Source organism: Tympanuchus pallidicinctus, unplaced genomic scaffold (genome assembly GCF_026119805.1).
Source record: "Tympanuchus pallidicinctus isolate F22 unplaced genomic scaffold, pur_lepc_1.0 scaffold5, whole genome shotgun sequence".
NCBI classification, from domain to species: Eukaryota; Metazoa; Chordata; class Aves; order Galliformes; family Phasianidae; genus Tympanuchus; species Tympanuchus pallidicinctus.
In genome coordinates this window covers 43,654,618-43,679,456 of record NW_026294769.1, presented here as the reverse complement: position 1 = coordinate 43,679,456, position 24,839 = coordinate 43,654,618, and the positions used below count along the sequence as shown (strand labels likewise).

Sequence of the window (24,839 nt, the reverse complement as noted above, 5' to 3'; positions counted from 1 at the left end):
TGTCCTCAGGGCTACAAAGCTACATACTAACCTAAAAATAACTGCTGACAGGCTTAGAAGTTACTACTTCTGAAGAGAAAACAAAATCGGAAGCTACTCACTTCCACTTGGATAATTTCAGACTTTTCAGCTCACATTATGGACTCAGAAGAGGGTAACAACTGTAATAGGCTGTAACTACTTATCTAGGTACTGCTACGTTAACATTCTATCTGTACACTTCCAATATGTCTTATTTTGGTGTCTCAACTTCTTAAATGTGCACAAAAGTGTATTTTCTTCTGAGTGTTTACTTTATCTTGATGCTATTCTTCAACATTGTCTACTCTCCTTTCATCTGTCTTTCTCTTTTTGTGAGCATAGAATATTTTTGTTCTGAACCCCCTTTCAGCTCTATTTTTCCCTCATGTTATGGAGATGATCATGAGGTTTGAAACAATTTGGTTAATACAATTCTCATCAATAAATGAATATCCATTCTGAATGACTGAACATGGAATCAGCTATACTGCATAGTTAAAAGTTCGGCTTACACCTATAACTTTTGGTGCCAGATTTGAGACTGGCATTTTATACTGAATAACAGAGCTACACTGTAAGAAGAATAAGGGAACACAGCAAGATTTCCTCCATGTATGGCAGATATCTTTCTTACACAGGTTATCCAAACCACCTTTTGTATCTCTTCTTATCACGCAGAACATTTCCTATTTCATTACCTATTTCTCTCTTTCATCCTCCTAATGTTGAGGTCCAGTAACTTTATTATATCCTGTATGTTCTGGGTGGTAAAACATATCTGGACATAAGCTTAATCAAAAACAGGTCAACATTTATATTCCCAATATAAATTTTCAGTATGAGTAAGTTAAAATTACGTTTCAAGGGCCCAAAGCCCTCAGCAAGCAAGCAACTCATAAAATCTTTAAGATTCAGAGGGACCTCAGGTTTCTGACTCAATTGCATGCTCAAAACAGGGTCAACTAGGTTGCTTAGCACTCTGTTCAACTGATTCTTGAAAACCTTCCAGGTAACTGACTCCACAACATCCATGGACAACCTGTCCAGCAGTTAAATATCTGCATACTGCTTCTTTGTCCTTAATTAGAATCTTACCTGCCTCATTTTATGCCCAGCGCTGCTCATCCTTCTACTGTACACTTCTGTAAAGAGTATGGCTCTATCTTCAGGAACCTCCTCTTAAATTATAGAATAGTTTGAGTTGGAACGGACCCTTACAGGTCAATCAAGTCAGCTCCCCAATACTGGCTGTTATTAGGTCCCCCTTTTTTCCATTCTAAGCAATCTCTACTTTATGAATATTGGTTCATTTTAAAATGCATAAACTTCGATTTCTTGTACTGTTAGCTTCCACAATCTCTTTGCTACCCCAAATGATATCCTCTAACATTCTCCATGCACTTCTCTTTTTAAGAAGGGCTACAGAAAACACAAGCTGCAACAACAGGGTTAATCTCTGCTTGAAAAAGGCAACACATTCTCTTCTTTAATATTAGCTCATTTCAAAACTGCTGTATCCCATCACATCAAAGCTGATCGACTTGCTACAGCAGGTGGAGCTTCACAAGGTCTGAATATTCCATTAGATCCACATTTCTGTTCAAGAGTTTTACCATGTTACATTTTATTTTATTTATAACCTAGAAGAGGCAAGATAAGTCTGTTTTTCTCTGCATTCCCTTAACAGGACTATAAATTCTCAAAACCATGAACGCTTTTTCTAACCTCATTGTTTTAGTCTTAGTAGACAACATTATGCTTACATGAGATACCAAATCTTTTAAGCACCAGTTCACTGCAGTTTCTACTAGGAATACTAGATATTCTGAGATATCCACGCTTTAAAAAAAAAAAAAAAAAAAGAAAAAGTCTTTTACTGAAGTTCTAATATTAATCCCTTGTGCTGCTACAGCACCTGTCAGCTTCAATTTCACTCTCACTGGGACTCATACTAATAAATGGCAGAGAAATTCATTTTCCAGTTTAAACAAAGGTCTAATGATTTAGCTACTTCCTCAATAAAATCATCTGTATGATTCTCAGTAACTCTCCCATAGTCACAAATTCATACTGGAAATCTATTTAAAACATTTTATTACATGTTAACACCCAAAAGATCATTCTTCTGTGGTTAGTGACATGGGTAGCGTCCAATGTGACATGTAAATTTTAACCTGATGCACAAATCAGTGAACCAACATTCAGCATTCTCTACTCATTTTCCACCCTTCAGAAAATTGTCAGCTTATCTATGTTTCAAATGTTCCTTCTATGATTGCTGTGTCAAAAAACTGTAGTGACAATTGTTTATGCAATCATATAAATTGATGAAATAAATTGCTCTGATTGAATGGTTATTTGGTGGGGGGTTTTTTGCGTGTTTTTTTTTTTTCTTCTGCTTTTCTCTGTTATTTATTAAGCATTGTTTTTCAGTACTTTTTTACTTTTTTATGGTATTTATATTACTAAGTCAAATTATTTCTTACCCATAAATCTTGGGAGATGCAATAGCATGTCTGTATTATAGAGACAGAGGACAAACAACTATCCTGAAAATACAGGCCAAGTTAATTTGAGAAGCAGAAAGCATTTCTTTTTTTTTTTAAAAAAAAAAGCAGAAGGATGAAAGCAGGATGGAAAGAAAACACTAAGACAATGATGGAGGTCCATACAATATTCAGATCATCTTACCTTTAACTAAAGTTATTTGGGGTATATGAGGTGAGAAATCAAGGAATTAAAATATACAGACTGCTGGAATAAGCAAGAACTCCCCTTCCTGCACAGAGAAAAGCCAAAAGTATTTAGACTCTTTTCTTAGGAAAAGAGACGGAATCAGCCTCCAAGGAAAAAAAAATAATGTAACCATGCGTCATTCTCCCATCGTATTGACAGAGTAGCAGTAACAAACACAAGGATGAACTCAGGAGTGTTTGGAGAGTAAACAAATGTCTTAACAGTGTTACATAAAAAGTAAATATAGAAAAGGCACTAACTTCAAACAATTAAGACAAATACTATTTCAAAGCAAACTACATGACTATCCTTTACAAAGTTCCAAAAATTGTACCTAGTATTTAGTGATACTTGGGGGATGAGAGGCTGGAGAGAAGCTCTGCAGCGAGGGACTGAGTATCCTGGTGGACGACAGGTTGGCCATGAGCCAGCAGTGTGCCCTTGTGGCCAAAAAGGCCAATGGCATCCTGGGGTGCATTAAAAAGAGCGTGGCCAGCAGGTCGAGGGAGGTGATCCTCCCCCTCTACTCTGCCCTGGTGAGGCCTCATCTGGAGTACTGTGTCCAGTTCTGGGCTCCCCAGTACAAAACAGACAGGGATCTCTTGGAAAGAGTCCAGCGGAGGGCCACGAAGATGGTGAAGGGTCTGGAGCATCTCTCCTATGAGGAAAGGCTGAGTGAACTGGGTCTGTTCAGCCTTGAGAAAAGAAGACTGAGAGGGGACCTGATCCAGGTCTATAAGTATCTAAGGTGTGGGGGGCAGAGTGGCGAGGCCAGACTCTTTTCAGCAGTGTGTGGAGACAAGATGAAGGGAAACAGCCAGAAACTGCAGCATAGGAAGTTCTGCACAAATGTGCGTAAGAACTTCCTTATGGTGAGGGTGATGGAGCACTGGAACAGGCTGCCCAGGGAGGCTTGGAGTCTCCTCTGGAGATATTCAAGACCTGCATGGACACCTACTTGTGTGATCTGGTGTAGGGAACCTGCTTTGGCAGGGGGGTTGGACTCGATGATCTCTGGAGGTCCCTTCCAACCCCTATGATTCTGTGATTGAATACTACATTTCACACCTAACAGTTGTGTGAAGGAGAGTGAGACAACAGGGACGTTATGTGATACCTAGCTTCTCAAGATCGTGTTGACATGCATAAAATCATAGCCCAAGGCCCCATCATGCTTGGGTTCAACTCCATTAACTACTCCACCTCAAGCAAAAACAAATTCAGCTGATCTACTGATGGCAGGCAAGAGAAAGATGTGAAGACCATAATTATAGTATGAAAAAGTAATTATTTCTTCTTCCACTCAGTCTTCTGACTTGCCTGTACCTTACACTGGTAAGTGTACAGCTATGTATTTAACCACACTCTTTTAGCCTTCAGTAGAGTTTTTAAGTAATAGATTCAGCAAGAATGAGATTTTTTAGGCCATTGCTACTTGTCCTATCACTGCACACCACTGAGAAGAGCCTGGCCTCTCAGCTCCTTTAGACATTTATAAATGTTTATCAGATCCCTTCTCAGTCTTCTTTTTCCCAGGCTAAACAGATTCAGATCCTGATACGGGAGATGCTCCAGGCACTTTATCATCTTTGTGGCCCTCTGCTGAGCTCTGTCTAGATTTCTGTCTTTTTTTTTTTGAACTGGGGAGCCCAGATTTGGAGGTACTAACACAAAAGCTGAATCTGTTTTTGAGACCAGGTCACAGTTTTGTGAATTTTGATAAGGTGAAAATCTGAAGATATATGTTGCAACAGAATTGTGAGTTCACAGCGTGAACCTAGGGCTGAGTACCAGGTGAGAAGGCATGACTAACCCAGGAAGAGGCACACACAACTTTCAAAATCAAATAAAATAGAACCTAACCAAATCAAGCATGAACTATTGGGAAACAAAACCTAACTTTTCTTTTTTTAACCTTAATACTTACATAATCAGGTAAGATGCTGAATTTACAATAGTTCCTTCGTTAGTTTTGGAGTGTTTCAGATTCAATAAATATTTTACTTCAGAAATTTCACACACTTTCCACTAGCTATACCAGAATGTGTAACTTCCATAAGCATTACAAAGTGTAAATCAAAAACTATTTTCCACAACTAGCACTAAAATACAGTTTCAGCAATTGGAAGGCTTCACTAAGGAATGAAAGCATCAGAAAAAATAGATGAATCTCTGGAAAATGTTGTGTGATGGTGTGCAGTGGATGAGAAAATTGGATCAGTTTTTCTACAGATATTTCCAAAACTTTCTTCCAACCGATTCCAGTTTAAAAAGACATGACAGAAAAATTATTCAGAAGTATTTCATTTATAGTTCTGTTTTGGTTCACTCTGTTCCGATCCTTACTTGTGTTATCTACAACTTATTATGCCAGATATAAATATCACCAGGAGCTGAGAATCTACTACCTGGCAGTTTTTCCTGCAGTAAATATACCTGTATTTTTATATATAAGTTCGTCTTCCTTGCATGAGGAAGGAATTTTCATTTCTCATTTATCTTCTCAAAACTTCACGAATTTTATTTCCAGATGAAACATTCAAGTAATCCTCTAGCCCTGAAGGAACACACAGTAGTGCAGCTTGAGTACTGCTGAAAAATTAGGCACTTATAGTCAGAACTAAGATCCCAAAAAGCAATGTTGCCTCATCTCAAAGAAGAAAAACTTAACATGCATCAAGAATCTGAGCTGACTTGCCCTTTTTTGTTTCTCCATTTTGGAGTGAAAATAAATGATTCATTAAAAAAAATTTCCAGAGTGGAGCAGGCTAATAAGAAAGGTTTTGGAAGGAAAATGTACTCAAAAAATGCAACAAGCAAATGCCATAATGTTTGAAATTTGAAATGAAATTAATTAATCCAATACTGTAGTTAACTGCTTCAGATGATTAACCCAAAAGATTTGGCCACAGAGCCACTATAGGAACAAGTTTTATTCACTTATTTGTAAGTCCAAATTAGTGCCAAATTCTGTTTCCATGAATCAGAGAAATATATCCCACAGTTCCAGCTGTGAGTAAACCTTATTAAAGTAGTTAACTAGCATCACAGAAAGGTGCTTGACATAAAGAATAAATAACATTTCCTACTAATTTGCACCCCTATTTATTTTCAATAGTCTCTCTTCTCAAAATTGTGAATAACGTCGTATAAAATCAACTCCAAGTAGAATAAACATCAACCACGTTTGCAAATCCAGCAGGCAGAAGTTCAGCACAAACCTGAAAAGCAAGTGAGAGTGAGAAAAAACTGATCTCAAAAACTCAGAAAGTTGTGGATTTCAGCTTTTTGTGGATTCAGCTTTTTGTGGATGTTTTACATGTCCACTTCATGACATTTCCAGATGACAACATTATATAAATAATTTCACATGTGAAAAGGAAATTGAAGGCATTCTGCAAAGACTGCAATTACACTTGCTGGACAGTCTGAAAAATGTCTATAGAGGGCTTTCTCCTGCAGAAGTTAAAAATAGAGTATCAAGTGGGCATACACCAAAGTGTATACAAACACAAACCTGATAGGATATGGTAGACAAGTATGAAGTAGTGGTGATAATCGTAAGACGACAGTAATTCAGTCACAAAAATCCCAAGAAAGGATCAGAATTATACAGATCCAGCCATCAGCTACATAGGTTCAGATTATACCTCTTCAAAAGACATTCAACAGGGGAGGAACAAGCACAGGTGAGGCCACCAGGCTGAAAAGTAGCTCTGCAGAAAAGGACCTGTAGGTCCTGGTGGACAAGCTCTACAAGAGCCAGCAGTATGCTCTTGCTGCTACAAAGTCTGATGGTATTCTTGGCTGCATTAGGCAAAGTATTATCCACAAGTCTAGAGAGATTATCCTTCCCCTATACTCAGCATTGCTGAGGATACATCTGGAGTACTGTATTCACCCTCACAGTGCAAGACAGACATGCGCATAATAGAGAGAGTCCAGTGGAGCATCAAGAAGATGCAGAAAGGACTAAAGCATCTCTCTTGAGAGGGAAGGCTGAGAGAGCTGAGGCTGTTCAGCATGCAGAAAGCTCAAGAGGATCTCATCAATGTGTAGAAATATCTGAAGGTGGAAAGACAGAGCCAGACTTTTCGGTATCAGAAAAGAGACAATAAGCACCAAATGGAACCTGAAGGTTCCACCTATTAGGAAGCACATCTTTACTATTCAGTTGACAAATAATTGGTGGAGGTTGCCCAGAGAGGTTGTGGGGTCTCCCACCTTAGAGATCTTCAAAAGCCACCAGAACATGTCTGGGCACTCTGCTTGAGCAGAGGTTCAACAAGATGGCTTCCTAAGGTCCCTTCTGACCTGAACCATTCTGTCATTCAGTGATCTTTCATGAACTTTCATGGTCTTGTACATTTACACTTGTAAGCTCCACAAAGTTCTATTTCAATGCATTCCACAGAACAACTACGCCGTAGTCATAAAAAGGAACTTCATTTCAACTTCAAAGCTTAAAAATGTTATCTAAAAGATTCCACATGACTGGAGCACAGCTCTTTAGTATTTCCCTGACAACTGATGTTCCTGGCATATCTGAAAGTGACCAGAGAGATAAGAATGGGGAATGGAAAAATTGGCTAAGACAATCATCGCCTTTTCCTTCTTATAAGTACCACTGAAGTGGTAGGAGGCTTCTTATACCTGCTTTAAAGGGATCTCTGCATCTCCACAGCCATGAAACATCAGAGTATTTACAAGTGTAGAAGAACATCTGACTGATCGCATGGCACTGGGATCACTATCACACTGTAATACGACCCAATCCCAGGCATGGGGGTAATAAAAGGATTATTTTACTACAGACATTTAGGTCTCTGATCTATGCAATCAAGAGACCAAGATTATGCAGTTTCCTTGGTGTGTTTTCCTAGTGTAGCTTTAAAGTAAGCCTGGTTCCCTACGTTAATCATAAATAAATGAAATTTCAGGCTTTTGCACACTATCATACTCAGTACACACATATATCTTGAAAATTAATCATTCTTTTGAAGCTTTTTATTGGCCCACACATTACTCATTTCAACTTGAGTCTATTATCTCTAACAAATGATTTTCTCTCCCTTTTCCCTTCAGCAAAGTGAAGCTCAGTAAGCTTCAACAGTAACCTATGTTACACTTATCAAGAAATAACGCAATAACAGGGCAAGTGTTGCAGTAAATGACAACTAATAAACTTCGTAATTTATTCTAACCTCATACACATCCTCTTAGTTAAATTACAGAATTTATTGACTTTACTAGAAATTACTGACAGTCTAAAAAGTCAATGTAAACACTGAACATTAATTTTAATACTAATTACAAATAATATTTATTGCTGACTAGAATTGAAGAGCGAGGTTCCACTATTTTAAGGTGTTAAATCTCAAATCCCTGTTCACTGAACAACTGGATCAAATGAAAGATACTCATTGGTATTGCTTTCTTTCAGCACAGGACAAGGTCCTATCCTAAAAACAAAGAACTCCATGAATGACATTAAACAAACCTGCAGGTTTTTTTTACATCAGTAAGATGCATATAATGCCAGAAAAAAAGGAAAATATAGACTATGGTATTTGTTAAACTTTTACACAGGTATTCTGTGACAGGTGTAATGTGTGAAAACATTGTTTTAAAATCAGAAGTTTTCAAGTTTATGACTTCTCCCTAGACAATAGCCCTGCAGATCTTAAAAGTACTGTTGACAGTACCTGTAATAATGTTAAGATTTCAGTGAAATGCCACAAACAGTTAAAAAAAACACTTTTTCGGTTATTTCTAACCGTTTTGTAAAAATAGCTAGTGCAACTGACTACCATTATTTGCATATTATATTTGCAAAAAAAACCCCACAACTTTATTAACTCTTTGAAGCACACTGTAATAATTCACATATTTAATTAAAAGCAGAAATGCTAGGAATTTAATGACACTTATAAGCAAGCTGACCACTGTAGCCTGAAGATGAACATTTAAAGTATTCATATTCGCTCACTTTAGAAATGGAAATTCCTGTTCAAAATTTGATTCTTCTTTGCTTCGTTCTTTCCTTCTCTGCCCCTTCCACTAGACATCAATATTCACTATGATTCAATATTCCCTCAAGATTAGATCTCCCTAGGGAAAGTTCACATAACCATCTATAGTAAGGAAATCATACATACTTTAAAATAGAAGACGAAGACAAAGAAGTAGATACTGCAAAAATGACTGCCTTGAAGGAAAGATTTTGTAAATCCACAGAAGACCAATAGTCATCGGAACAGCAACCACAGTGCTCTCTATTGAGCTCCGTAGATCTTCACATTTTACTATTCATGGTGTACTTAAGCAATAGCGTAAGAATCCCAGCTGGATACCATCACTTACAAATTGTAACCTGTGGTAACTGCAGTCACTTCTCAGAACTACTCTAAGGCCTTTATACATAACAAAGACTAGCTAAGAATCTAAGTGTATGAGAGACACAGGACAAGTGCGAAAGTTGTCTTGGAGTCCATAATTATGTCTAAGTCCTCTGGAGTGAACAGAATCAGTTTTGAGAAGCAATACAAAACTGGAGAGTGGTTTCAACAGATTTAACTGCAATGATAAATCTATCCTTGGAGAAGAGAAACCTTAGATAAAAAGAATAAGAACCAATTCCCTGGAGAAGTCACAGCAAATAAAGAAATCTTCCATCACATCAATTGTACCTTACAGTCTTCTAAAGACGGCGCTTAAGTAAAAAAAAATACATATATCCTTCATGGATGTCCTGAGTGTGGCTTTGATGAAGCTAACATGGATCGTAGTAAGTCACATAGCACTGTGTTTAAGATCTGTGTCTAAAATAATATTGGTAATGCAACCTTTTAGCTACTGCTCAACAGCGCTTGCACAGCATCAAGGCTTTCTCTGTTTCTCCATCTGTGCCACAACCCCTACCTCCTTCCTCACTTCACTCAGCAATTGAGGCTGGAGGTAGCCAAGATGCTGGGAGTGGACTATGGGTCTGCCTGTGGGAGATGGCAAGCAATTGTGTTCGCATCATTGGTGTAGTTTGGGGGGTTTTCTTTGTCTTTCTTTCTTCTTCCACTTTCCTTCCTTTTCTTTATTATACTATCTTTTGATCAACCTAGTTTTCTTGCCTCCAATGTGCTCTATATATCCTGCTGCAGTATGAGCAAGCAAGGGGCTTGTGTGGTTCACAACTGCTGGTCTGGCCTCAGTCTAGCAAAAGGTATAAAGCTTTTCCCTGGTGCGAAAAAGCAGAACTTTTGCCTTCATTCGTTAGTTGTCTATCCAAATTCCTAATTTTTCTGGAGTTCCAAAGTACCTGGTAACTAGGATTATCAGAAATTGCTTACTATAGAAACAGAAAATTGAAGATAAATTGAAGACTGAAGATCAGAACTTTTAGAAATTATGGTAAGAGTAAATTGCAGTCATTAGTGTTTCTCCTAGAATCAAATAATTTTACTCAAATGGAGATGAAAAATCCTATTTTCCATATCAGACTCTGAAGAAAAAATACATCTGTTGCCACTGAGTGTCAAATATAGGAAGTCAATTATACTTCACAAAAATAAAGTGCTGAGATTTAATTCACATTATCCTTATCATAGCCATCAAGAAGTACAGAAGTATGTGCTGTGAGAGGTAATACAAAGGGAAAAAAAAAACAAACAACACAGTGCCTATTTCCTTTCTCTTTTAGATACAGAGCATGCCTCTTCTTTCAACTGCTGAAATTTGAAGGAAACAGAAAGCTTCATAAAAATAGCTTAATAAAATGTGATTAATTAATCATGTGACTACTACTCTGTAAAACATCAGAAATATAGATCTACTGTAGTAAAAAAAAATCTGAATTCAAGTATTGACTTACTTACAGAGTAACCTTTTTCAGAAATGGCACTAGGAGGACAGTGGCAATGCAGGATAGTTAAGCCACACATACAAACATTTTTCACTTGACTTTGGAAAACGTACTCAAAGATGAACCACTTCACATTTCTTTTAAGACAATAATAATGCCATTTTGCACCATGCTAAATACATATATTTTTTAAGTCTGAGAATAAGAATGCTTATTGTTGCACAGAATTGTAAAGATCTGACATTCAGTGATAAGAATGAGAGATAAATTGCACTGACATTATTCACTTACTTTTTAACTTTTCTGGAGCACAAGTCTTATGAGGAGCGGGATTGTTTAGCCTGGAGAAGAGGAGGCTCAGGGGAGACCTCATTGCTCTCTACAACTTCCTGAAGGAAGGTTGTGATGAGGAGGGATTTGGCCTTTTCTCCCAGGCAACGAACAAGACCCAAGGAAATGGCCACAAGTTGTACCAGAGGAGGTTTAGGTTGGACATAAGGAAGAACTTTTTCTCTCAGAGAGTGGTCAGGCACTGGAATGGCTGCCCTGGCAGTGCTCAAGAGGCGTCTGGATGAGGAGCTGCGAGATGCGGTTTAGTGCTTGTGTAGCAATGGTAATGGGAGGATGGTTGGACTAGATGGTCTTGTAGGTCCTTTCCAATCTTGTGATTCTGTGATTCTACGATTCTATAAATTCAGCTAAGGCAGCAATCACTATTTCTGACTGGACGGAAAACGTACCTTCTTCTATGGACAAAAAAATTCTGTGCTACAATAAGTTTACGGATTGGTGGTGATCTGTACCTAAAGACTACAATGAGGAGTTCAGGACAACTAATCTGAGTAGGTGTAGATCTCTGCTGTGCTAGGTTTATCATTTGGTTGTAGGATAAAGTTAGCATGCTAATCAGAAAGAAAATGACATCCACATGACCTCCCTCTTAAAAGTGAAGATTGTATTCTCACATGAATGTCTTTTTGCTTGACAGCAGAAATGCTGAATAGAAATCTTTCTTTCCAAAAAAAAAAAAAAAAAAACCAACTAAACTAAATTCTTCACATTTAAGAGCTTGCAAGGCCATAGTAATGGTGGATTTCAGCACAACTGGATCTGTGTAGCATACTGTGCCCTCACTAAAGGTCTGTCCAGTATTGCACAACACAGGGCTCTCAGCATCTGAAGGAATATAAAGTTAACTATGCCACGTTTACAAAACGGAAATGGAAGATATTTAAGTCAGCACCTTATAATCTGTAGCGAACACTTGCACCACTGTAACACATCCAAACACAATTCGAACACAATGCAATGTATAGTACACCCAGCAAGCCTTAGAGGCCAACTCTCTCCCATACTGTAAATGCCCCATGTGCTACAGAGTAGATGTTCACAGGTAACTGCTGATTTCTCAGCAGCATCCGAAGTAAGAAAAACAATGAGCAACTCATGCAGCTTTGTCCCACATGATTGTTCTATTTAAACAAAACATGCTGGGCCAGAAAAATGTTTTGAAGATGTGCTATAACTTATATCACCTTTGCCAGGGTCTGTCTTGTGGCCTTTATTCTGTCAAACAATGTATTCCAGTCACATGATGAAGGACAAGTTTTTGTCCATTTGGGAGAGACAAAGAAGAACAACCTGCGGCTAATACTGGAATAATTTGATCAAGTCTAGAGTCTATTTCAGCATGTTGCCAAAGACCTCTAGGAAACACAGAATCAGGAATGTCTGTTACATCAGAGGAACCGTAGTGAAAGCACCACAATCTGTGTATCCTTTCACATTCAGAGACCTACTACAAAAGCATTATAGAGTATACAAGGGATTGAGTACCAGACACTGAGCCGTTGTCTCCCTATGAACAAAGGCAGTCTCCACTAAATTCTGTTTATCTTCTCCTCCTATAAAATGTAAATATATTACCTATCACTCTTTCAGGGTTGTTACAATGATTACATACTTGAATGGAGACTTTTGAGGAGAAAAAAAAAGATGAAATAAAAGAACTGGTAAAGATAGAACAGTTATTAAAGCAAAAAACACATCAGTTATCTCCCAAAGCAATAATTTTAAAAAACGTATATTAATAGCATTTTATCTCTAAAGATTCTGTTTTGTTACTGAATAAAAAGAAGGTAAACAATGTGAAAAAATGAATTTCCACTTAAGAACTGCACATTGAGCAAAAAAATTCACTGCAAAACGAACTAAGATGACAACAGAAGTTTATACAAGTCCTCATACCACGAACCCTTATATTTAGCTAACACATGATTATTTGCACTGAAGTCATGGAATCTTTTTATAATATGGAATAACATATAATAGTAATATAGAATACAGAATACAGAATAGAATGCGCTTAAATGTACTTGCAAGAAATTAACATCAATTATCACTATCTTTTACTTCAACCACGCATGTGGGAGCCTCCCGGGAATCTTTCAAGTGGTGGTTCACACTTAGCTACTGTGCATTGCATATTCTAAACACTTTTAACTTTGTGAGTATATGTAAGGATCAAACAAGAAGAAGAAATGTAAATGAGCATTATAATTAAATATCAATGTTGTGTAAAAGAAGGAATACTTTCTTTTTAATCCTCCTAACTTTCTAGAAGTTCAAGAATTTATATTTGAGTCCAAGTATGCTGAAAAAAGATAACAACAACAAAAAAACACTTGTACTTTCGCTATCACTTATGATGCTGTGTGCCAAAATGTTTAAACAAAGTTATTCTTACACTAAGACAAACAGCTGATTTGTTTTTTTTTTTTTAAACCAAAAGTCATGGTTTGGTGACTTTTTAAAATCAATACTCCCAGTAATTACTGGGAAAACACAGTTCAATCTGCTGCAATGGACACCAGTGAGATACTGAGAGAATAACATGAATTCTCAGTGGACTTGAGCTGAATGTATAAGAAAGCCTATGCCAAAAAGACAAAATGAATTCCAAAAGGATTGCAGACTTCCACAAAGAACTACTTCAAGTCCCTATCAGATTACAAAACACAACAGATGGCATGAATATATATCTACAAAATGAGTTCCGGAGTATTTTCCGATTTTAACTGCATTACCTTTAGTTTGCATTACCTATGCTTACAAATACACGTGATTTTACAACTTCAGTTTAGTCATGAAGTTACTTTCCACCATGAGGCTATCTGCTAGTAATGCATTTCAGCCACATGCATTACTGAACTAAACTTATAAAATTACCAGTGTTAACAGCCCTCCAGTGCGTCCTACATTATACATAAACCGAAATAAGAGTCAAGCCCAATAATATAATTTTTCATCTTTGCAAATATTTTCTCTGAAATGTACTCTTCCTCTTAGAAGTGTAATAGCTTATCTGATTCTTCTGTTAGAACGTTCCTGAATCAAGTAATAGAAGGCCTCAACAGGGGAGATGCAATAATGGACCTGTTGCTCACCAATGCAAATGAACTGACTGATGACATGAGGATTGGAGACTTAGTGGGTTGTAGTGACCATGCAGTGGTGGAGCTCATGCTCCAGAGGGTTAAGACATGCAAAGAGGAAGCTATAAGGAAGCTGCGAGGCTGTGTAGAGATAGGGTCAGGAAAGCCAAGGCCCAGCTTTAACTGAACTTAGCAAGGGATGTCAAAAAGAACAAGAAAGGCTATTACAGGTACCTCAATCAGAAAGTCCAAGAGGGTATACCCCCTCTCCCCCCCCGCCCCCCATGTGACACAGAAAAGAGACAAGGAGAAAGCTGAGATAATTATCAACTTTTTTGCTTCTGTCTTCTCTGACAACTGATCGCCATGCAGCCCTCAAATGTTTGGTTTGGTAGGAGAGGATTGGGGAATCAACGTCCCGATCATGAACACCTGAGGAACCTAAAAGTCCACAAGTCTGGGATGTATCTCACTGGCACCCATAGTGTCCTGAGGGAATTAGCTGATTTAGTCACCAAGACACTCTCAATGATATTTGAAAAGTGGAAATCAAGTGAAGTCTCTGGTAAATATGTTGCCATCACATCCGTTTTTAAGAAGAGTATGACAATTACAGAGGGAACTACTGACCTGTCAGTTTCACTTCTGTGCTGGGAAAGATCACAGAGAAGATTCTCCTGGAAGCTTTGCTAAGGCACATGGAAGATAAGGAGGTGATATGGTAGAACCAGCACGACTTCACCAAGGGAAAATCCTGCTTACCCAACCTAGTGACTTTTATGATGGTGTCACTGTATCAATGCTATCCTTTGGGAAAAGCCACAGATGTCATCTGTCTCAACTTCAGTAAGGCCTCTGACACAAAGCCCCACAACACAGAATCATAGAATCATAGAATCACCAAGGCTGGAAAAGACCTAAAAGATCATCAAGTCCAACCGTTCACCTATTCCCAATAGCTCCCACTAAACCATGTCCCTCAACACAACATCCAGCCTTTCCTTGAACACCCCCAGGCTCGGTGACTCCACCACCTCCCTGGGCAGTCCATTCCAGTGCCTGACCACCCTTTCTGAAAAGTAATACTTCCTCATGTCCAGCCTGAATCTCCCCTGCCGTAGCTTGAAACCATTCCCCCTGGTCCTATCACTAATGACATGAGAGAAGAGGCCGACCCCCAGCTCACTACAACTTCCCTTCAGAAAGTTATAGAGAGCAATGAGGTCTCCCCTGAGCCTCCTCTTCTCCAGGCTGAACATTCCCAGCTCCTTCAGCCTCTCCTCATATGGCCTGTGTTCCAGACCCCTCACCAGCTTTGTTGCCCTCCTTTGAACACGTTCCAGGGCCTCAATGTCTTTCTTGCAGTGAGGGGCCCAAAACTGGACACAGTACTCGAGGTGCAGCCTCACTAGTGCTGAATATAGGGGAACAATCACCTCTTCTCTCCAACTTCAACCATCCTTCTCTCCAAATTGGAAAGATACAGGTTTGATGGGTGGATTGTTTGATGGATAAAGAACTGGCTACAGGATCAAGTCCAGAGAGTGGAGGTACATGGCTCAGTGACTGGATGGAGATCAGTGATGAGTGGCCCCCCAGGAGTCAGTGCTGGGACTGATACTCTTTAGCATCAATAACATTGACAGCAGGGTTGAGTGCACCTCCAGCAACTTTGCAGATGACGCTAAGCTGTGGGAGGCAGTCAACACAACAGAGGGACAGGATGCCATGCAGAGAGATCTAGACAGGCTTGAGCAATGAGCTCAGGTGAACCTCATGAGGTTGAACAAACCCAAGCATAGGATAACGTACCTGTGTCAAGGCAACCCCCATTATCAACGCAAGCTGGAAGATAAAAGGATTGAGTGCAGCCCTGCCAAAAAAGACCTGAGTATACTGGTGAATGGGAAGCTGGACATGAGCCAGCAATATGCCCTCACAGCCCCAAAAGCCAACTGCATCCTGGGCTGCATCAAAAGCAGCATGATCAGCAGCTCGAGGGATGTTATCCTGCCCCCTACTCTGCAATGGTGAGGCCTCACCTGAAGTACTGTGTCCAGATGTAGAGTCCTCAGTACAGGAGAAGACATGGCCCTGTTGGAGCACATCCAGAGGAGGGTCGCAACAATGATCCAATTAATGAAACACCTCCCTTTCAAGGACAGGCTGAGGGCACTGAGGATGTTCAACTTGAAAAAGAGAGGGCTCTGAGGTGACCTGATAGCAGCCTTCCAACATCTAAAAAGCAGCTATAGGAAAGAAGGGGACAGACTCTTTAGCAGGGTCTGAGGTGATAGAATGAGTGGAAATGACTTCAAGCTTAAAGCAGGTAGGTTTAGATTGGATATAAAGAAAAAGTCTTTTACAGTGAGGGTAGTGAGGCACTTGAACAGGCTGAACAGAGATGTGGTTGATATCCTGTCCCTGGAGACTTTCGAGGCAAGGCTGGATCAGGCCCTAGGCAACCTGATCTGGCTGTGGTGTTCCTGCTCGTTGCAGGGGAGTTGAACTACATGACCTTTAAAGGTTCCTTCCAGCTCTAAGGATTTTACGATTTTAAGATTCTACCCCATTCTAGCTAAAGCTTCACTGACAATTCTGATATGACTGCTAAGAGTTTTTTTAGAAGAAAATATCCCAAAAGTCAGTTTCATACTTTTAATACCTGAGTAGATCAATCAAATTCTGAAGATTCTCTTGGATACAGATCAAAGGTCTTGCTCTGCAAAAACCTGTATTTTAAGTAGAGTACAGATTAAAATTATGTGTTATCAATAGTGAAATTAGTTTTCGCAGAATTCAGACTTACAAGCATGAGGCTTTGTATTTTTTTTTTTTTTTTTTTTTTTTTAAAGAAAGGGCTGCATAAGCAATGAATAATGAATACTAAATGGAACAAATGATACAGTTGTACGCAACAATTCCCTGCAATTTACTTATGGCAGAAAGCCATGATTTGAAAGTACCTAGACTGCACGTGTAAAAAGCATCAAAGCAGTTAATAGATTAATGCAGTACATAAGAAAATTCAATTGCAATATCATGCAGTTACTGATCTGGAAAATACAGCAATGAAAGACAGAAAACTATGTTTGCTGATAGAAACTTAAGTTCTTTATTTTACCTTTAAAAGAAAATAAATGTCCTTCCTGTGGCACAATTTGTTATAATCTCAAGTTTTGAGCAGTTCTGCAGGGTATAACCTAATAATTATATAAAATATAATACGTAAGCTGCCAGCAAAAAGGAAATGAAATTTAAAATAAGACTTTCAAAAAAACAGGACTCTCAAAATGAACAGATTTATATTGACCACCCTATCAGTGTTTGTTATTATAGCGTAGCTACGTTATAATCACTGTAACCACAGTTACTTATTGAGAATTCCATGATTTTCCTCCAGAATCTCAGAAGTACTTATATAACACTCCAATCAAACCAAAGGTCCTCTTTGTGACTTTTCAAAGCTGATTTTGTATGAACTTGCCCAGTTTCAATGAAACACATGGCAGAAAAATGTTCTAGGTTTTGCGTGGCATAAAACCAGAATAGCAGGATAGACTCTTACAATCAAGTCCTTATTATAAACAAACAAACCCAAACAAACCCAAACAAAAAAACACTCTTTTTTTTTTTTTTTTTTTTAAACATAGATAATATACTGCATAAATGTCAAAGCACGAGAAAGGATAACTTTGTTCATATTGTCTTTCTAGCTACAGATACTCCTAGGGTTTCAAGTGTCTACAGGGAAAGATCTACATACAGGAGAAGCAAACTTATACTGGCTACCATTCACCTCAATATATCTGCATATGTTAATAAAAGGGTTTATTCTGTGGGTCATACATCATGAAGCTAATAACCTCATTCACCTTCTCCCAATGAACCTTTCAAACACCACAGAATTCTACTTAGATCTACTTTAGAGAAGTCCTGTGGTTTATAGCAACACAAGAATTTTTCTTTTTTCCACACTGATGAAGTCGGAAAGATTACTAAATTATGGGAGAAAATAAAGAGATAACACAGCTACAAACTAGTCACGGTGTTCACTGGGATCCATGGATTAACTGAAATAACAATTGATTCTGTGGAGATAGCAAGTCCTCAGCTACACACAGTGTGGCTTCATATAAGAGGAACTAAGTGCCCCACTGAGACACAGAAGAGATCCAGCCTATTCTGTCTTCTTCCTTGTAAACACAAATGCATGCATCAAATTTAAAATTACTGAAAAAAAAAAAAAAACAACAAACCAACAAACAAAAAAAACAACACAGAACATGGTATGTATTAATTCACAATTGTTTGAACAAAATAATTCTGAATTTTTTTTATTTTTTTCTAATCAGTAGTATGTTCAAACATTGGAACACATTGCCCAGACACATCCAACAATCACCTTTGCACAGACTCTCAAAACTCAACTGTGGCACATCTAGAGCAATCTACTCCATTTGACTGTTTATGTAGGAAATTGAATTAATTACTTTAATCATCTGAAACGTGGGATTTTGAAGCAGTTAGGAGTTTCCTCACACATACATATGACCCTCATGACATCAACTCCCAAAAATTACTGTTTTGCACAGCTACTGGATACTTAGATTTTAAAAATAGGAATCAGACTCAAACTAATCTATCAATGTTACACTTCTTATCTTGATCAATAATTTAGATTTAGAAAAAGAAATTAAATTTTAGAGAAAAAAATATTTTTTCCGGTTACCCAGCAGTTCCATTGCATCATCTTCATTGTCAATATCTTCTTCAGTTACGGATGGAGCTGTGCTGTGGGCAGAATCAAAGGAGTCTTGAGAAAGCATGGCAGCCAGCAGTTTCTTATGTTGCTGCTGTTGCTGTTTTAGTCCTTTGGTCTTTGGCTCCATTTTTAAGCTGTGAGGGAGGAAAGCACAACTTTCTCTTACTGACACTCTCTACAAACCATGTCACACATTTTTCAAATTACTGCAGCCCATGATGTCACCTACATCTGATTAACACCATCAGACCACACATAAACCTGCTAGCTACCACACACTCACTGATCACTCAATATCATAAATCAGTTTTTGCTTCCAATTCCTATCTAAAGTTTTGACTGAATGATGATGGGAAATACCTACTGACTTTATGGTCATTTGATAAAGTTTAAAGAAGTTACATAAAAACAACAACAAGATATCAATTACTTATTTTTAAGACTCACTACTTATTTTTTAAGACTTAATTTTAAGACACTGGTCACACGACAACAATACTGAGAAGTTACAACAATTGTACAGCATTAAGGACTACATAGTTACAACAATCTTCCTTGTGGTTTCATGTGTCCCTAATCTAAGTAAAAGACATCTGGAACTGTAGAGAAGTCAGCAGAAAGGTCTAAGGCAGGAATTACTGTAGTTACCAATTCTTGATTCCTTCCAATCTTAGAAAAAACATGGGAACACGTTAGGCTGTTTTTATAGCCTGTTGCAGGAAGATGGATCTTTTGCAAAAGTATGAAATGCAGTATAATCAGTAGCTCATTTTTCCCCTACAAAGATAAACTCTAATAAGATAGAGTGGACTCTGGGGATGAAGAACAAGCTTTGAGTTTAGAATGTGGCTACAGATGGAGCTTACGTGAGCTTTAGTTTATTACAGCCTTTGAGAAACAAGAACATCATATTAAAAATCACCCAAATTCTCCATTGCGTAGACATGTTATCCCTTAAGGAAGTTTCCCAAGGCCATTCTTCTTCTCAGAATATCCACAATATTTTTTTAAGTAAAAAAACTACTAACAGTGACATGGAGTATAATCCTATCTTTTGGTTCCTGAATTTCTGAAAAAGGAGCTCAGTATCATCAGGGTCGCCATCAGCACTTCTATATAGTCCTTTATCACATGTTAATACCTTGTCTTATTCCCTTACAGCAACAACAGAGAGAAGTGCTCAGAACTAAATCTATTTGCTTCCATCTAGAAATCAGCTTAGTTCTGCTCCTTCCTATTGAGAGAAGGGATACAATATCCTTAAGTTCCTCTACAGCATGTAACAAATCTTTATCCAGTGTCCTTATTGGACTTCTCACAAAGAAAATACAAAGACCCAGGCCCACACGATCAGGAAGCAATGTCAGGTGCTGACTCCACTACTTTTCCAGGAACTACGGCACAGAGACTGTATTTGAGTTCTTTTGGTTCCAGTCCAAAGTCTGGCTAAGGGATCATTACTACCTGCTGCTGCTACTTTGGAAATGTAATATTTACACTCTGAAACTGTAGTATTTACACCTTCCCCCACAATAAACTAGAAGTAAGAAGTGTTCTTGGATAATAAACATTTCCAACATGAATGGAAAGTTAATAAATACAGCCTCTAAGAGTACAGACAAATGATACACTAGTTTCCCTGTGACAAGGAATTGAATTTTAGTACAGAGGACGTGATAGAAATAGTGAAAGCATACTTTAGACCTTTTCAGAAGGTAATCAGAGTTTCTTCATCCTTAAAAGAGAAATAAGAAGGTGTCTACTACAGTCAGCGTGCTGATTATAATCAAAAAGTTATAGAGCTGATAGAGAACAGTAGGGTTTTAGATGATTAATGGAGGCAGTGCACAAGCTTTTAACACGCACGCACACACATACACATTTAGTTTTATGTATGAGAATCAAACCATGGGATTGCTAATGAGTGTAAAGTCAGTCATATGCAGAAGCACTGGAGGAAGCTAGTACATAGCAGTGTCTACCATTTATTGTGTGTTATGCTACACCACTGTATGGGAATTTAAAAATCCTTTGTTTCACCCACAGAAGCAGTGCATCACAAAGAAAGCTCTCCTTAAAAAAATTATCAGTTTTCTAGAGAGAATGAAAATCCTACCTTCCACCAGGACTGCTGCTGTCTTCACTGTCCCACTGCTCATTTTTATTTCTTGGAATTGGTGGCTGCAGCATCTCAGCAGCCAGGGGATCAGCGTCATTCTCTTCACGACCAATCCATTCTCCAATCACACGAGGTCTGAGAAGGGGGGTATTAAAACCTGTTGTCTCCTAAAGAGAAATAAAAACAAGAAAATCAAAGCACCGTACTACTTGTTCTCAACTACAAATGAAATAGATCTGAAAATAAGACAATAAAATTATTGAAGAAAGTAAAGAAAAATTATACACTATGTTAAAATGTCAGAGGTCTTAGTAGCACACAGAAAAGTCAAAGACTAACGAAAAGACATTTTGCATTAATAAAATTCCAAGAAAGATTTCCCCACCCTGGTGTCTCAAATCTCTTCTTGCTTCTCAATATCAACTGTATAAAGCTGGAACTTATAATTTTTCATGAAAAATTATTTTGTTAAATAAATATGCAACACTTGGAATCCATTCAGTGTCAGGCTAAGCAACACATGAGGTCACTCGCATAATGAACATCACCACCACCAAAAGACTGTTGTAGATTAATAGCATCTCTCCTATTTGCATTATGAATTAATGCAAGACTAATAAATACATCTGTGCTTGGCATTTTAAAAATAACTCTGCTGGGATTTACATAATGTATCCTTCATTTCCAAAAATGGTATTAACATTTTAATAAAATGGATTTCTGAAACTTGCACTCATATTTTTAACAGCTTACTGGAAGAAGATAGCTGAAGAGGATTACAAGAAGGAGGCAAAACAACCAGAATATTCAACACAGTAGTGGTGATTTGCATTGTTAGATTAGGAATTTAGGTTAAGGAAACAAAATGCACCTAGAAATTGTAAGAAAAACCTGCTGCAAAGCAGTGAGAGTTTTATCAGTGTTACGAGGAAGGATGTAGGGAAAGGGTCATATACTACAGTGCAATAAAACTATAGAAAAAGCATAGGTACAAGAAGTAGACACAGAAACAATGGATCAAGAATATTCATTTTGCTTTAGTAAAACCTTTCTCAGGAAAACAAAGACTTTTCAAATACAGTTTTTCTCACTAACAGAGATATGGTATTCCTATCCTTTAAGAGAAAAATTTAGAAAAACAAACCCTTCTGGATCTAAATGTCTCAACAAACGTCCCTTTCATAAAACAACAATTTCTAAACAAGGAGCTTTTGGAAAAACTACAATACAGTGATTACTTACCCAAGCAATCACATTTTCCTACCTTCCTGAAAACAATTCTGAAGTCCCTTTCTAATTGGTACAGATATGAGAAAAGTCCAGCAAATAGAGGTCTACTTAAACAAAGAAAAAAATAAAACCTATGTGCAAGCTGCTCCCATATGAATGTATTTCTAAAACCTTGGCTAGAAGCTAGAATTTGCTCAGCCAAATTCCAAGAGCTTCCATCTGAATGAGCCAAATACAAAATAGGCCTCGGATTAGATTCAGATTCATCCACCTTTGTTATTCTGTTTTCTCCAGTATGCCTATGAGTTGCATTATCCCACTCCAGTCTATACATACACGCATCCAGACAACTAAATTCACTTTTCACACAATGTCTGCTTTCTGCAAGGTATGGCCACTGAAAATTAAATGCAGCCAACACAAAGGAGAGAAATCTGAGGAAAACACCATGAGTGCAAAAGTTTTGGAATATCTAAACACTGGTGATTTTCTTCTATGTGCTTAAAAATATAGGCTTTATGTATCTGTCTACTGCTGTGCCACAGTCTTGTAATGCAGCCTCTTGTCACTTGACAGGTGATAGCTACCACAGGTGGCTTATCATTATAAAGCCAATAAGCTAGGAAAAAAGATTATTCCACAGCCCATGATACAAGGTGCACTCAGTAGTTTATTTAAATAAGAATTATTTGGCCCCCACATGAAAATTCTTTCTGTTACTTTAGTCATTTTCTCTCTTCCCCTTCTCCCTGTGTAATTTCCAATAATGAATTGTAAAGGGTTGTTGCTGCCAGTTAAACTTGCAACAGCCAGCAGTGTCAATCTCGCTAAAAGCTGCCAGTTACCTACTTGAAAGAGGAAGTGCACTTCAAAATTTGCTTTTTTTTTCAGTACTGAAGCTTTTTTCAGACACTGCATTACACCAGTCCATGAATAAGTAAAAAACAAATGCCACATCTGCCCTTATTATGCTGATTTCTTCTCTATGCGTCTCAGGGACTAAACCAGTACTTTCATACCCTCCTTAACAGAAATGTAATTTACATTCATAGTCATGCTTTGCCTCCTTTATTACCTTGCTTCCATTTTTGAATCTTGTTAATTAGTGCACCACAGTTTCAGTGACCTAATTTATTTTCCTTTTTTCAACTACATAAGCAGTGACAGTGAAAACAGTAAATGAGTATCAGAGACAGCTCTACTGAGAACACAAAAGCATTTATTTGGCAGATTATTTCAAAAGATTTAATCAATTTACTTGAAGTACTCTGTCCTCAGACAAGTTCTTATATCCATATATATAGATAGATAGATAGATATATTAATTATAAACCTTAGAATCTTAACTGATTTTCAATTTATAGTCCTCCATAAATAAATGGAGAGATTGATAGTGACATCAGTGTGCACAGAAACACAGGTAGATATTTAAATAAATTAACCTAAAGGGTTGTTTTATGTTGCAGTCCAGAATATCTACCAATCACCCCTATCAGCTTCTACCCACTTGACAGACTCATACCTCCTTTATGTAGAAACCAGGCGAAGGAGAGGAAAGCTAAACGACAACTAAATCTCATCCTCAGATTGACTTGAGATGTGGTTGCAATATGTATCAGAGAGCATAACAACATTTGTGCATCCACTCATGTAAGCATAGCTTAAAAAACTCTGTATTCTTTATTGCCAAATGGATTTTGAGGAAACCTACACAGTTACAAAGACTTTTGGGTGAGAACAAATTTGTTTTCATGACCTAGTTATGTCCTCTATTTTATTAATTATAACCTATGTTCATTGCATTAATGCTCCACACAAGAAGAAAGTACACCCCAGACACAGCACAGAAAAAATGTTTGAATGACCTTGAGAATCAAAATCCAGTATGATTTTTCTAATAAATCATGTTTACTCCTGTCTGATTCTGGATCTCTGACTCATAGGTGACTTCCCATTCTTAAAATCTAAGCTGACTGAACAAAATCGTTTGAAGTCCTAGACAAATCTCACAATTATATAGCAGGCCTCATATAATCTGTGAGAGCTCTGCAACATGAAGCTCAAGTAAAGCACCAATCCATGGAATACTGGAATTATGTGAAAATCCTGTCTCCTATTTAAAAAGAAAATATTTTTGGTCTTTGCAGTAATTAAGTAAAAAAAATAACACTTGAAAAACAATTGCAAAAGTGTTTAAAGAATCAAAAGCCAGAAGATGAATAAACCTTTCCTTAAACCCTTTTAAATTGCTTTAAAATGTAATTTCAGTTGCTCTCTAACTGGCAAGAGGAAAAGTGCGTGAGTCCCTGTTTGTGGCTTGGTGTGGTTCAGAAACATGGCTGCAAGGGGTACAAGCCCATTGGAAACACCCTTCTGCACTGTAACATTCTGGCTATGTTTTTCCTCAGTGTTCCTTACAATGTACACATACTACAATGGAACACATACCAGAGTTCAGTTTGTGGCTTTCAGGTAAGTAGCATCTTCTAGGAGCTGCAAATTCTACAGAAGACAACCAACAATCACCATGAGTGCCCTTATTCAGCAGCAGTTACAGCCTTCACCTTCCATATGGGAGCTTCGGCAGTAGGGCTAGTCCATGGATGTTCTACATATACATCTGCATGCATCTGAGCTCTCACCTTCCAGGGACATGTCCTCACAGTGAACTCTAATGTT

The 24,839-nt window shown here is 37.9% G+C and overlaps 1 protein-coding gene across 3 annotated transcripts in view; it reads right to left on the bottom strand.

The window, feature by feature from the left end:
- The window catches only part of CUNH8orf34 (chromosome unknown C8orf34 homolog), a 160,370-nt gene that overhangs the window by 75,143 nt on the left and 60,388 nt on the right, over positions 1 to 24,839 (bottom strand). For all 3 annotated transcript variants that reach the window (XM_052704903.1, XM_052704904.1, XM_052704905.1), the window contains exons 6-7: positions 20,928 to 21,097; positions 18,779 to 18,945 (exon numbers count right to left, since the gene is read on the bottom strand). In XM_052704903.1, coding sequence (XP_052560863.1) covers positions 18,779 to 18,945; positions 20,928 to 21,097 — 337 coding nt within the window. The remainder of the gene's footprint in view (positions 1 to 18,778; positions 18,946 to 20,927; positions 21,098 to 24,839) is intronic.